Source organism: Mobula birostris, chromosome 8 (assembly GCF_030028105.1).
Source record: "Mobula birostris isolate sMobBir1 chromosome 8, sMobBir1.hap1, whole genome shotgun sequence".
NCBI classification, from domain to species: domain Eukaryota; kingdom Metazoa; phylum Chordata; class Chondrichthyes; order Myliobatiformes; family Myliobatidae; genus Mobula; species Mobula birostris.
In genome coordinates, this window is record NC_092377.1 from 166,033,770 (window position 1) to 166,047,906 (window position 14,137).

The 14,137-nt window shown below is 43.6% G+C and overlaps 1 protein-coding gene across 1 annotated transcript in view; it reads left to right on the forward strand.

Annotated features, from left to right (window-relative positions):
• The window catches only part of LOC140202103 (pyroglutamylated RF-amide peptide receptor-like), a 59,760-nt gene that overhangs the window by 30,877 nt on the left and 14,746 nt on the right, over positions 1 to 14,137 (forward strand). Inside the window, exon 4 of the mRNA XM_072266961.1 lies at positions 1,669 to 1,901. Coding sequence (XP_072123062.1) covers positions 1,669 to 1,901 — 233 coding nt within the window. The remainder of the gene's footprint in view (positions 1 to 1,668; positions 1,902 to 14,137) is intronic.

Sequence of the window (14,137 nt, forward strand, 5' to 3'; positions counted from 1 at the left end):
TAATAAATCAGCCATGATGGAATAGTGGAGCAGGCTCGATGGGTTGAATGGCCTAATTCTGTTCCTATCTCTTATAGTCTTATGGTCTTCGTATGTGGGTGAAGCTCCTCTCCACTTTGAAGGGTATCAGATTCAGTAGCAGAACATGATCATTCTTGTTTGTTTAAATAATTAATTAGTGGTTATATGTAAAAATACATTAAATGCATACATCTTCACACTACCATCTGATACATGCGCACCTGCTTAAAGTAAACGTAAAGTTCGACCCGCATTTTTGGACTCCTATGCCTTCCTTCGAATTAGTTTAATGTTTTGAAGTTACAAATCATAACACAAGACATGCCCGCTTCTCATTGCTACCATCAGGGAGGAGCCTGAAATCACACACTCAACGATTTAGGAACAGCTTCTTCCCCCTCTGCTATCTGATTTCTGAATTGACATTGACCCCTCACTGCTTTTTCCTCTCTTTTTGCAATACTTACTAGTTTAACTTTACAATGTAATTTACAGTTCTTTATTTTTATTCTTAAAGTACTGCTGCTGCATAACAGATTTCACAGGACACATGTAAAATCCTGGAGGAACTCAGCAGGTCAGGCAGCATCTATGGAAAAATGTACAATTGACGTTTCAGGCTGGACTCATGCCGGCGATATCAACCCCGATTCTGATTCAGATTCGGATTCAAGTTTATTGATCACATGTACATTGAAGCATGCAATGGCCTGAGCCGTTTATTTTAACATCCAATACAACCTATGGGTATGCAAGGGCAGCCCGCAAGTGTTGGCTCACATTCCACCATTAACATTGCCGCAATTCAGCAGAACAGCACAGGCAGCAGCAACAACAAAGCAAACCGCGGTCCCTCCCTCACCGCGTGTTTGATATGATGAATCACGCTGTGTTGCGATGTACAACACAGTTCTGTTTACTTTTCCTCCATTCTACTTCTTGTAAATACTTCATTGCAATTCTTCCATTTCCACATCATCGGTCTTGAGATATCATCTTTACTGTTATACGACTATTGAACAGTCTCCTACTATGATAAAATGGACTCCTAACCTCGCAGACTATATTATTATGTCTTGCACGTTGCTGTCTGCACGGACTGTGCCTTCTCTGTAACTGTACCACAGGGCTTCCTCCAGGTGTTCACAGGTTTTAATTTACAGAGATAGTGCAGAACAGGCCCTTCCAACCCTTCGAGCTGCGCCGCCAACCAATCCCCTGATTCTAATCCCAACCTAATCACGCTACAATTTACAATGACCAATTAGCCGAACAACCGGTACGTCTTTGGACTGTGGGTGGAAACCCACGTGGTCACGAAGAGAACATGCAAACTCCTTACGGCCAGCGGTAGGAATGTGGCATTTCTTCCCACTTTCCAAAGACGTTCTGCGAGTAGGTTAACTTGTCATACGCATGTAATTAGGTGGAATGGTGGGTCAGGTTTGAGGGGCCGAATGGCCTCCTCCTTATGTTCTTAAGTTTACCTTCCTCCTGCAGGCCCCACATTTAAGAACTGTCAGTGCCTGTCGACACAACGCCGGACTGTCCCCCACATATATTCCTGCCCGCTACTTGTGTGTGGACGAACGGGATCAGGTGACTTCCTTGTTGGCCGTCTGACATTGCTGTGTGATTGTCGCACAGGTACAGCACGATTTCCTCTTCGAGGTGCACTACACCTGCTGTCAGGAGATCTGGCACCAGCCACAGCAGAGGAGGGCCTACACCACCGTCATCCTGATTCTGGTGTTCCTTGTCCCGCTGCTCACGCTGGCCGGCATCTACGGAAAGGTGGCACATGAGCTGTGGTACAAGCATCGTGTTTACGACTCCGTCTTTCAAGCCCTGTCTGGAGCTGAGATGAGCAAGCGAACAAGGTAAATTTCAGGAAATTAATTGTGACTGCAAACTCCATGTTTACCAGCTGCATCTCTGCGCTGTCTGTCAGGATCAATATTTTCTTGGAAGTATTATTGACTGAAGGTGAGAGTATCTTGTGTTTAAGTTTAATTTGGCTTGAAATGGGATGATGATCCTGGAGACTATCTTTTATTTATTTCCCTCCAGAGGAGATACTGTATATCACAAATCCTGGTTATGCAACTACTGACACCAGGCAGACAATCTGTGAGGATTTTGCTTCCTGAATACTTTTGGGTGTATCTTATGGATTTTGGGCTGCTGATGATGAAAATAACCACAAAGTTACCCTATCACGCACTTTTTTAAAAAATCACCTATATTTGTTATTTCAATTTCTTTATTCAAGTCAATTAAAATGTTGCCCATGATGTAAGCTGAAAGGTTTTCTATCTTGTCGAGGCATGCTTTGGCAGGGCAGGTTTTAGAGAGGCTAGGAAAGTATCACATACCACTGTTCTATGTATTGTGTTTACATGTATATCGATTGGCAATCATGTTGACGTGCAGGCTCCATGTACATAACAGATTGTGTGTACTCATTACAATTAAAGTAATTGTATTTTCAGGAGTATTTGTGATAGCAAAATCTTTCTCCAAATTCCTATGTAATACACATAGTCTGAAATTATTATTTGTTTTCAGCTTTCTGTAGTCTATTATAAACACAAAAAATTTCTGAGATAGCAAGACGGTTGAAAAAGATTTTCTATCCTGTGTATTGGCTAGGGTCACAAGTCTTATACCATAGGACATAGGAGCAGAATAAGGCCATTTGGCCCATCGAGTCTGCTCCGCCATTTCATCATGTTTCATCATGTCTGGTCCAATTTTCCTGTCAGCCCCAATCTCCGTCCTTTGCCCAGTATCCCTTCATGCCCTGACCAATCAAGAACCTATCATCCTTTACTTTAAATATACGTAAAGATTTGCTCTCAACAGCTGCCTGTTGCAAAAAATCCCACAGATTCACCACTCTCTAGCTAAAGAAATTCCTCCTTGTCTACATTCCAAAAGAACGCCCCTCTATTCTGAGGCAATGTCCTCTGGTATTACACTCCCCCACCATAGGAAACATCCTCTTGTCACGTACCTCATGACGAGTTAAAGAACCAGCAGAAATGGAAAACACTTTGGAGTCCCGTATTACTATTCACTAATATTATTTATTAGTAACTACGCAATACGGTAATATAAATACAGATATATCAAACAGGTTGGCAATGATAATATATATATGTAAGTGTAGAAATATAGAAACTAAGCTTCTTCAAGCCTTGGGGTAAATGGATACAGTCTTACAGTGATGAGTAAAGTTCAGTTCAGTTCATGGTATTGAGTTGAGTAGTGATGGAGAGAGAGAGGTATTTGGTTCTTCAGGTGACCTGATGCCGTCAATCTTCCCGTTGTCCTCCGAAACTTCCAAGTTAGCCAAACTTGACCAACTTAAGAGCACGGTCTTCGAGTGATAGTCTACCAACTCAGGCGAGGGTTAGGCACACTAATAGACTCCACAGGGTCGCTCTTTCACGCACTAATAATCACAGATCGATACCTGATAATGGATCCGCAGCCCCACACTCGTGGGCACCTAAACGGGATAGTGGGAACTTCACCACACCCTGCCTGTCCCATGTCCTGTGAAACAAGCAATTATGCTGGTTTAAATACTGTTGTGCTGAACACCAGCTGTCCATCAAGTAGCTCCTCCCTTCTCTCTCTGTAGGAACTTAGAAGCTGCCAGTGTCCTTGCAGATTTGAACCTGGTCCACGTAGCACCAACAGGCTCTGGGGCAGCTTCTTCCACCAGGCCATCAGACTGGTGAACTCACTCTGATTTGAGTGTACTCTATATTACATCGACTGTTCTATTTATTATAAATTATTATAAATTACTATGATTGCACATTGCACATTTAGTTGAAGACGTAACGTAAAGATTTTTACTCCTCATGTATGTTAAGGATGTAAGTAAAAATAAAGTCAATTCAATTCAAGTTCTGGCCTCACTAGCTGTGTCTTGTAAAGACACTGCTCAGAAGAAAGCAATGGCAAGCCGCTTCTGTAGAAAAATTAGCCAAGAACAAATTTGGAAAGACCCCCAATGATCGCCCACGTCATACAACACTGCTCGTAATGATGACGATGAAAGAAGGCAGGTTCACTTTCATGCCAGGAATTAATTTCATTCATCTGTTTTGAGCACTGTAACAGGTCCTTCCAACCCAATAAGCTCATACTGCTCAGTTATTCCCATATGAGCTCATACTGCCCAGTTATTCCCATATGACCAATTAATCCACACATCTTTGGAATGTGGGAGAAAACCAGAACACCTGGAGGAAACCAACACAGTCATGGGGAGAGCAAACAAATTCCTTACAGACAATGGCAGAACTGAATCTGGGTGGTTGGCACTGTAATAGTGTTAAGGTAACCGTAACGCCCCAAATGATTTTGAGAAAGAAATTCTATAAATAAGTTTTCTGTTCAAATTTGCTATTCACTCTAAATGGCTGGAGGAAGCTTCCAACGCACTATGTACAAACATGCAAACTACCGAGTAATACCTCCAGAGATGTTGTCTGTAAACTTGGATTGGATCCAGCTTTTGCTAATTGTTTCACTAAACTGTTCCCAGTAAATGCTTCTCATTAATTATTCTCCTACTAAAAGATATTGAATGAAAGAGGCTCTTTCTGAATGAGGGCTTTGGGAAAAGATACAATCAATAGCCATCTTTGTAAGCGGTTCTTTCACGGAAAGAGACTCTCGGCAAGTAATATTTAGAGATGAGTCTTATAATTGACACTTTGTTCTAAAGGGTAACTTCAGCAAATGATATACTTGGTAAATGATGCTCACTCTAAATTAATATGCTATGGATCCTGAGATTTTTACACACTACAACCTCTAGAGTTTACAGAGAATGCTGTGAAAAACAAAAAAAAATTCCAGCCAGGGGCAGTTCTGTGGGTGAAAGTGCCTTGTTACTGAAGGAGGTCAGAAGAGGATAGATAGATAGATAGATAGATATCCTTTATTAATCCCGAGGGAAATTTGGTTTCGTTACAGCCGCACCAACCAAGAACAGAGCGTAAATATAGCAATACAGAACCACCAACAATCAAACAACAAAATGCAAACTATGCCAGATGGAAAATAAATCCAGGACCAGTCTATTGGCTCAGAGTGTCTGACCCTCCACGGGAGGAGCTGCATGTTCGATGACCACAGGCAGGAACGACGTCCCGTGCCGCCAAGTGTTGTATCACAGTAGAATGTGGCCGAAGTCCAACAGTAAAAAGTTCAATATCCAGTCTGCAAACACGTTCCTTAATCGTAATATGCCCCGGATTGCACCGTCTGTTGTTAACCAGATCAGTAAGCACCCAACTCCTTTACGCTTACCGCTCTCAGTGCACTTCCGGTCAGCCGGAATGGTATTACCCACCGAACTCCTCTTCTCCATAAGTCTCTGTTGTCTCGACCCGGTCCTCCCTCCTCGACTTTGGGATCCCCCTCTGCATCCTCTGTGTGTTTTCCTCTGGATTTCAGCGGGGTGTCCGCCGCTCTGCCCGTTAAACCGGCCGGCATTGACTGGTCCCTGGAATACACAATGCGACCTTGCTTCTGTCCCGCGTGTCAGGATGTAACCATTTCCAGCGCTAAAGAAAACCCAAATAAAACTCTCTCTACCAGCATGTTAGAGAGGGTGCAGCTTCGACGTGTTACCAGACTGGTTCAAGGCTATAGGACGTAGGAGCAGAATCAGGCCATAGTCAATGTCAGTAAGTGTTACTCTCAGTAACTCTGACCCTCAGTGTGAGCCACTCACAGTGAATAATGCTCTCAGTAAATGTTCTCAGTGACAGATAGTTTACAGTTAAATTTCTCCGCTAATTGTCAGTCTCAATTCATAATACTTTCAGGTCTGGCAGTGAGAGAGGTCCCCAGTGAAGGTCTCTATATGCAGGGGTCCTTTCCCTGTGCTTTGGGGATTGGGGTGGAGGGTATTTCATAGAGCAGTACTGAGCAAAAGATTTCTGAGTTTACTGGCTGTTCATCCTCTGAAGGAGCTGCTTCTCAACTTCTGGCTGCACTTCGGCCCCACGCTCTACGCTCCTGATCGACAGTCATCCAGTACGGAGGGGAGAGGGTTGCTCAGGGGATGTACTGGTTGGTTTTCCCTTGGTCCTGGTCAATTTGTCCATTCAGGGGTCTGGGCTGAAGGCAGTCAAGGGTCCTGCCGAGCTGACTGCCTGCCCCTCTTCTGCAGTTACTTTCATGCCCGGGTGACCTCGGAGAAGGAACACACAATATCCATGGGCCTGGTCAAGCTGGCCATTCACAGGTCCAGGTGGCGAGAAGCTGAGGGTTCTGCCTAAGCTGACTGTTTGCCCCTCTTCCAGGGTTGCATTCATGCCCAGGTGACCTTGGAGAAGGAGCACATGATGCCCATGGGCACAATGATATGCAAAGGATGTTTCCTACAGTGGGGGAGTCTAGAACCAGAGTCCTCAGAATACAAGGAGGTCCCTTTATCACAGAGATAAGGAGGAATTTCTTTAGCCAGATGGTGGTGAATTTATGAAATGAATTACCACAGATGACTGTAGAGGCCAAGTCATTGGGTATACTTAAAGCAGAGGCTGATAGGTTCTTGATTAATGAGGGCATCAAAGACTACGGGGAGAAGGCAGGAGAATGGGGTTGAGAGGATAATATATCAGCCATGATGGGATGCTGCAGCAGACTCAACAGGCCAAAATGTCCTACTACCACTCCTATGTCTTTTGATCTTATTTCTGAAACTGGTGGGCTGCTTTGGGTCTTGAATATATTGTAGATGGAAATAATGGTATCTTAATTTGAAACTGCAAAACATTTATTGTATGGTGTTTTGCTGTTTGAATAAACTTTTCTGAAAAAATAATACTTTCTTGAAAATATTGCTCATAATAGACAGAGCAGTGATAGAGGTAGTGGAACTTCGGTCTTACAATTCCAGTGACCCAGGTTCAAAACTTTTCCCCCTGTGACTGAGTGGGCTTCCCCAGATGTTCCAGTTCCCTCCCCACATCCCAGAAGCCATGCTGGTTGCTAGGTAACTTGGCCGCTGTCAGTTGCTCCTGCTGTGTGTCTGAGTGGTGAAAATGGGGAGGAGTTCATGGAAATATGGGAAGAACATCTCATGGGAAGATAAGATGACTGTAAGTGGGTGCATGGATCTGGTTGGTCTAATGGGGCACTTCCCACACCATGATATTCTGCGTGTGACGGCCACACTCGCTGCTCCCGGAGGAAGGTCCCCATGTTCAAATGGTCTCTCTCCCTGGATGCTGTCTGAAAAAGGTGCCAGAGTCCTGGGTCTTGAGCAAGGTTTAATTGACACTGTTGTGGCTTGGAGTCTAATTCATGTTATGATGTGTTTCTGGTTTCTGTTCATTCCTTTTTTTGTTGCTGCCTTGTGTGATTCTGATAGGGGCGGCCATAATAATGTATGACACAGCGCTAGATTGAGCTGGAAACGAATTTGCCTGGACCCTTTCGATGACTTTGGTGGGTTGGTGTTTTATGTCCTGGGTTCTTCACTCATTATTTTTTCCCGTTTGCATGGTTATCTTTTTTTTTTGCACACAGGGGGAGGGGGAGGTGGGCCTGGTGTGTTTGTCTGAACAGGATCCATGGTTTTTCTTTGTTTTGTGGTTGTCTGTGGGAAGATGAATTTCAGGGTTGTAATATACATACACACTTCAACAATAAATGTTATTGGAACTTTGAACTTTGATATTCGATAATAGTTCATCCTGAGTGAATAAGGCTCTGTATGTATCGTCAATGAATAATGTACAATTACAATCACTTGTACATCTTCTCAATGGTGTGGGTTCTTATTAAGTCAATTCAAAGTAAATTTATTATCAAAGTATATATATGTCACCATATACAACCCTTTCTGTTACTAATTTTTTATTGCAAAACCAACAAATTACATTCAATACAACCAGTTGCCAATCACATTTTGACTGTTTAACCCAGCCACCCTCCAACCTTCATCACCATCCCCCCTCCACCCCTCTCTTCCCCCCCATCCCTCTCCCCTCCACCAACCAACTGAATAGTAGTGCATACACAGACAAAGCATTCCTATTTTAACAAAAGATCTTTTAAGTTAGATATCAAATTTGTCCACATTAAGATTGTGTTTGGTCATGCATCATTTACTCTTGCTGATGAAAGTTCGATCTAAGAAACGTCCAAAAAGCTCTGAAGCCAGTGAGTATTTGAAATATCATGGGGAGGTTTCCAACGCTGGACTACAATCTTCTTAGTTGCAGTCAGGCCTGCCAGCCAGACTTTGCATGTTTTTTCCGTAAGGGAAAGGTGGGAGTCATCATTTAGAAGATGTACGGCGGGGTCCATTGGTAATTGTACCCCAGTTAGTTCTGTAAAAATACTGATAACCCTTCCCCACAAAACAAAAACCCCTGGACATTCCCAAACAACATGTATAAAAGAGCCAATCACTCCGTGGGGGCAAAATGGGCAATATGGGTCAGGAACCAGTCCCATTTGATGTCTAATTCTCGGTGTTAAATATGCTCTATGACAAAATTTCAAGTGTATATACCGATGATTTGAGTTTTTCGAAGCACCGGCAGCGTTATCCCAAATCGCATCCCAGTCTAAGTCTTTTCCCAATTCAGAAATGTCCCTATCCCAGGCTTTCATTCCTGATGTGGACATATATTTCTGGGAGGTTAATTTATCATAGATATATGACACTATCTGTCCTGGAGCACTCTGTATCCAACTTAAAATGGGATCGTCCTTTAAATCTGACCCCCCAGGGAGCGCCGTGGGCTTTACAAGCTGATCTTACTCTAAAGTAGAAGAAAAGAGAGTGTTTATCAATATTATATCGAGATATCAGTTCTTGAAAGCTAAGGATAGTATTTGCCCCATTAATATCTTGAAGAGTAATAATACCTTTATCCTCCCAAGTTCTGTTAGTGAATGGTTTCCCCCCAGATAGAAAATGATTATTGTTCCTTAATGGAGATGATTTGCACCATATGCTTTAAAATTTTCACCATATACAACCCTGAGATTAATTTTCTTATGGGCATACTCAATAAAGCCAAAATAGATTAATAACCATAATAGAATCAATGAAAGGCCACCCCAGCTTGGGTGTTCAACCAGGGTGTAAAGGACAACAAGCTGTAAATACAAAAAGAAAGAAATAATCATTAGAAATAAGTAAATATAGAGAATATGAAATGAAGAGTCCTTGAAAGTGAGTCTATTGGTTGTGGGAACAATTCAATGAAGAGGCAAGTGAAGTTGAGTGAAGTTATCACCTTTGGTTCAAGAGCCTGATGGTTGAGGGGTAATAACCGTTCCTGAACCTGGTGGTGTGAGTCCTGAGGCTCATGTACCGTCTTCCTGATGGCAGCAGTGAGAAGAGACCATGTCCTGGGTGGTGGGGGTCCCTGATGATGGTTACTGCTTTCCTGTGATGACATTTCGTGTAGACGTGCTCAATGGTGGAGTGCGCATTAACTGCAATGGACTCTGCCGTAGCAACTACTTTTTGTAGGATTTTTTGTTCAAGAGCATTGCAGGCTGTGATGCAACTAGTCAATATACCCTCCACCATAAATTTATAGAAGTTTGTCAAAGTTTTATATGTCACGCTGAATCTTTGCAAATTCCGAAAGTAGAGGAATGTGAAAAAGACTAAGGAGCTGGTGGTAGACCTGAGGAGAGCTAAGGTACCGGTGACCCCTGTTTCCATCCAGGGGGTCAGTGTGGACATGGTGGAGGATTACAAATACCTGGGGATACGAATTGACAATAAACTGGACTGGTCAAAGAACACTGAGGCTGTCTACAAGAAGGGTCAGAGCTGTCTCTATTTCCTGAGGAGACTGAGGTCCTTTAACATCTGCCGGACGATGCTGAGGATGTTCTACGAGTCTGTGGTGGCCAGTGCGATCATGTTTGCTGTTGTGTGCGGGGCAGCAGGCTGAGGGTAGCAGACACCAACAGAATCAACAAACTCATTAGTAAGGCCAGTGATGTTGTGGGGATGGAACTGGACTCTCTGACGGTGGTGTCTGAAAAAAGGATGCTGTCCAAGTTGCATGCCATCTTGAACAATGTCTCCCATCCACTACATAATGTACTGGGTGGGCACAGGAGTACATTCAGCCAGAGACTCATTCCACCGAGATGCAACACAGAGCGTCATAGGAAGTAATTCCTGCCTGCGGCCATCAAACTTTACAACTCCTCCCTTGGCGGGTCAGACACCCTGAGCCAATAGGCTGGTCCTAGACTTATTTCCTGGTATAATTTACATATTACTATTTAACTATTTATGGTTTTATTACTATTTAATTACTTATGGTGCAACTGTAACGAAAACCAATTTCCCCTGGGATCAATAAAGTATGACTATGACTATTACTCTGACTAGAGGTACTGCTGCTGTATTTGCTTTGTAATTGCACTTATGTGCTGCCCCAAGACATGTCCTCTGAAATAGTAACACCTGGGAATTTAAGTTGCTGATCCTTGAGTGAGGACTGGTTCAAGAACCTCTGGTTTCCTTCTCCTGAAGTCCAAATCAGCTCCTTGGTCTTGCTGACATTGAGTTAGAGATTGTTGTTGTGGCACCACTCAGTCAGATTTTCAGGATTAGTTAATAATGTTTCCAGTGAATTAAGTCTCTTTAAATGTAACTTTCAGTGAGTGACACTTATTGCACATCACCCTTGCGGCTGTACCCACTCTTGGGGAAGGCTTCAGGAGGAAACCACGAGGAAAGTATCCAGAGCTGGAGTCGTACGTTGAGTTCAACATCGATTGGTAACTTCTGCAACGCTGCTGGTACCAAACTGTACCAGTCTCTGCCGTTCCTCTGAACCCATCTGCTGCATAGAGAGGGGGAGCTGCACGACCCTCCGTGTTGTACTGCCCTGGCTTGCACGTCACGGTCACTGCTCGAACACAATATCCACTGGTGTCTCTGACCAACACAAGGCTTCCAAATGTTACTCCCAGTAAGTGCCACATTCAGTATGAAGTTCAAGTTTAATTGCCGTTCAGCCAGTCACATGTTTACAGCTTCTAACAATCCCCATTAAGGATTTGGAGCTGGAACTGGATGAAGTCCGGATCATTTGAGAGGCTGAGGGGGTGATAGATAGGGCATGTAGAAAGGTAGTTCCATGTAATGTGCAGGGCACAGGAAACTGGGTGACAGTCAGGAAGGAGAAAGGGGTTAAGGAGCCAGTGCAGAGTACTCCTATGGTCATCCCCCTCAACAACAGGTACATCACTTTGGGTACTGTGGTGGGGTGGGGTGGAGGTTGACCTAACAGAGGAGACCACAGTGGTGAGGTCTCTGGATGCTGAGTCTGCCTCTGTGACTCAGCAGGGAAAGGGGGAGAAGAAGCATGCTGTGGTGATGGGGTATTCCTTAGGCAGGTAAATGGACAGGAGGTTCTGTGGGTGAGAGCAAGATTTCCAAATGGTATGTTCCTTCCCGGGTGCCAGGGTCCGGGATATCTTGGATCGAGTCCTCAAGTCCTCAGCATTCATAAATGGGAGGACAAACAACTGGAAGTCATGGTCCGAGTAGGTAGCAATGACATGGGTAGAATGAGTGATGAGGTCCTGCATAGGGAGTTCAGGGAGTTAGGTGCTAAGTTAAAGGGCAGGACCTCCAGCGTTGTAATCTCAGGATTGCTACCCGTGCCACGTGCTAGAGAGACCAGAACTAGGAAGATTATCCAGTTTAATATATGGCTAAAGAGTTGGTGTAGGAGGGAGGGCATAAGATTTTTGGATCATTGGGCTCTCTTCCAGGGAAGGTGGGATGTTTACAGAAGGGATGGCTTTCCCCTGAACTGGTAGGGGACTAATATCCTAGTGGAAAGACTTGTCAATGCTTCATGGTGGGGTTTAAACTAGAGTTGCAGGGGGTGGGAACCAGAGTGCCAGAACACTTAGTGGAGTGGTTGTGGAGGCAGATGTTGGTAAGACCTTAGTCTAAGCTTGGAATCAAAAAGTTGAGCATGGCGCGACTAGTGTCCTGAGCTGCGTATATTTCAATGCAAGAAGTATCGTAGGAAGGGCAGGTGATGAGGTAGATGGTTACAAACAGAGGCAATGAGTAGTGAGGAGAAGCTCTTGAGAGGGCAAAATTGCAGTCAACAGGATGAGTTGCAATGTAAAAGGTGGACAAAATTGTAAAAGGCGAATACAGGACTGAAGGTGTGGTATTTGAATGCGAGCGGTACACAGCATAAGCAGATGAATTTGCAGCACGGTTGCAGATTGGCATGCATGATGTCGTAGGCATCACTGAGCCAGGACTGAAAGGTTACAGCTGGGAGCTGAATGTCCAGGGACACACATTGTATCGAAAGGAGAGGCAGGAAGGCAGAGGGGACAGCCTTGCTCTGTTGGTGAAAAATGGAATCAAATCATTAGAAAGAGGTGACATAGGTCTGGAAGTTGTTGAATCATTGTGGATAGAGCTAAGGAAGAGCAAGGGTAAAAAGACTTTCATAGGAGTTGTATACAGACCCCTAAATAGTACAGTGGGAGATAGAAAATGCATGCCAAAAGGGCAATGTTACAACAGTCGTGAGGGAGTTCAATATGCAGGTAGATTGGGAAAGTCAGGTTGCTGCTGGATTACTGGTGGGGGGGGGGGGGTGTTCCAGAGTGTCTATGAGGTGGCTTTTGGAGCAGTTCATGGTTAAGCCCCCTAGAGGATCAACTGTTCTGGACTGGGTGTTGTGCAATGAACCAGAAATGATCAGAGAGCTTAAGGTAAAAGAACCCTTAGGGGCAGGTGATCATAATATGATCAAAATCACCCTGAATTTTGAGAAGGTGAAGCTAAAGTCAGATGTATCAGTATTAGAATAGAGAAAAGGGAATTCCAGAGGCATGAGATAGGAGTTGGCCAGATTTGATTGAAAAAGAACTCTGGCAGGGATGACGGCAGAATGGCTGGAATTTCAGAAAGCAATTTGGAAGGCACAAGATATATACTTCCCAAAGAGGAAGAAGTATTCTAAAGGAAAGATGATACTTGTGACTAACAAGAGAAGTCAAAGCTAGCATAAAAGCCAAACAGAGGGCATTTAATAGAGCAAAGATTAGTGGGATGTTAGAGGATTGGAGAGCTTTTAAAAACCAACAGAAGGCAACTAAAAAGTAATTAAAAAGGTGAAGAAGGAATACAAAAGTTAACTAGCCAGTAATATTAAAGAGGATACCAAAAGTTTCTTCAGATACATAAAGTGTAAAAGAGAGGCAAGAGTGGATATTAGACCATTGGAAAATGGCACTAGAGAGGTAGTAATGGAGGACAAGGAAATGGCAGACAAATTGAACCAGTATTTTGCATCAGTCTTCACTGGTAGAGGACACTAGCAGTATGGTGGAAGTTCCAGGTGTCAGTGGTCATGAAGTGTGCGAAGTTACCATTACTAGGGAGAAGGTTCGAAGGTCTGAAGGTAGGTAAGTCACCTGGACCAGATGGTGTACACCTCAGATTCTGAAAGAGGTGGCTGAAGAGAATATAGAGGCATTAGTAATGATCTTTGAAGAATCACTAGGTTCTGAAATGGTTCTGGAAGACTGGAAAATTGCAAATGTCATTCAATTGCAAATGAGGGAGGCAGAAGAAAGGAAACTATAGTCCAGATAGTCTGATAGTGTTTGGGAAGATGTTGGAGTCAATTATTGAGGATGAGGTCTCAGGGTACTTGGAGGCACATGATAAAATAGGCCGTAGTCAGCATGGTTTCCCCAAGGGAAAATCTGTTGCAAAGTTTGCAGACGATATGAAGATAGGTGGAGGGGCAGGTAGTTTTGAGGAAATGGTGAGGCTATAGAAGGACTTAAACAGATTAGGAGAATTGGCAAAGAAATGGCAAATAGAATACAGTGTTGGAAAATGTGTGGTCATGCACTTTAATAGAAGGAATAAAGGCATAGATTGTTTACTAAACGGGCAGAAAACTCAAAGATCCGAGGTGAAAAGGGAATCGAGAGTCATTAGGCAGGATTCTCTAAAGGTTAATTTGCAGGCTGATTCTGTGGTGAAGAAAGCAAATGCGATGATTTATTTCAAGAGAACTAGAATATAAAAACGAGGAAG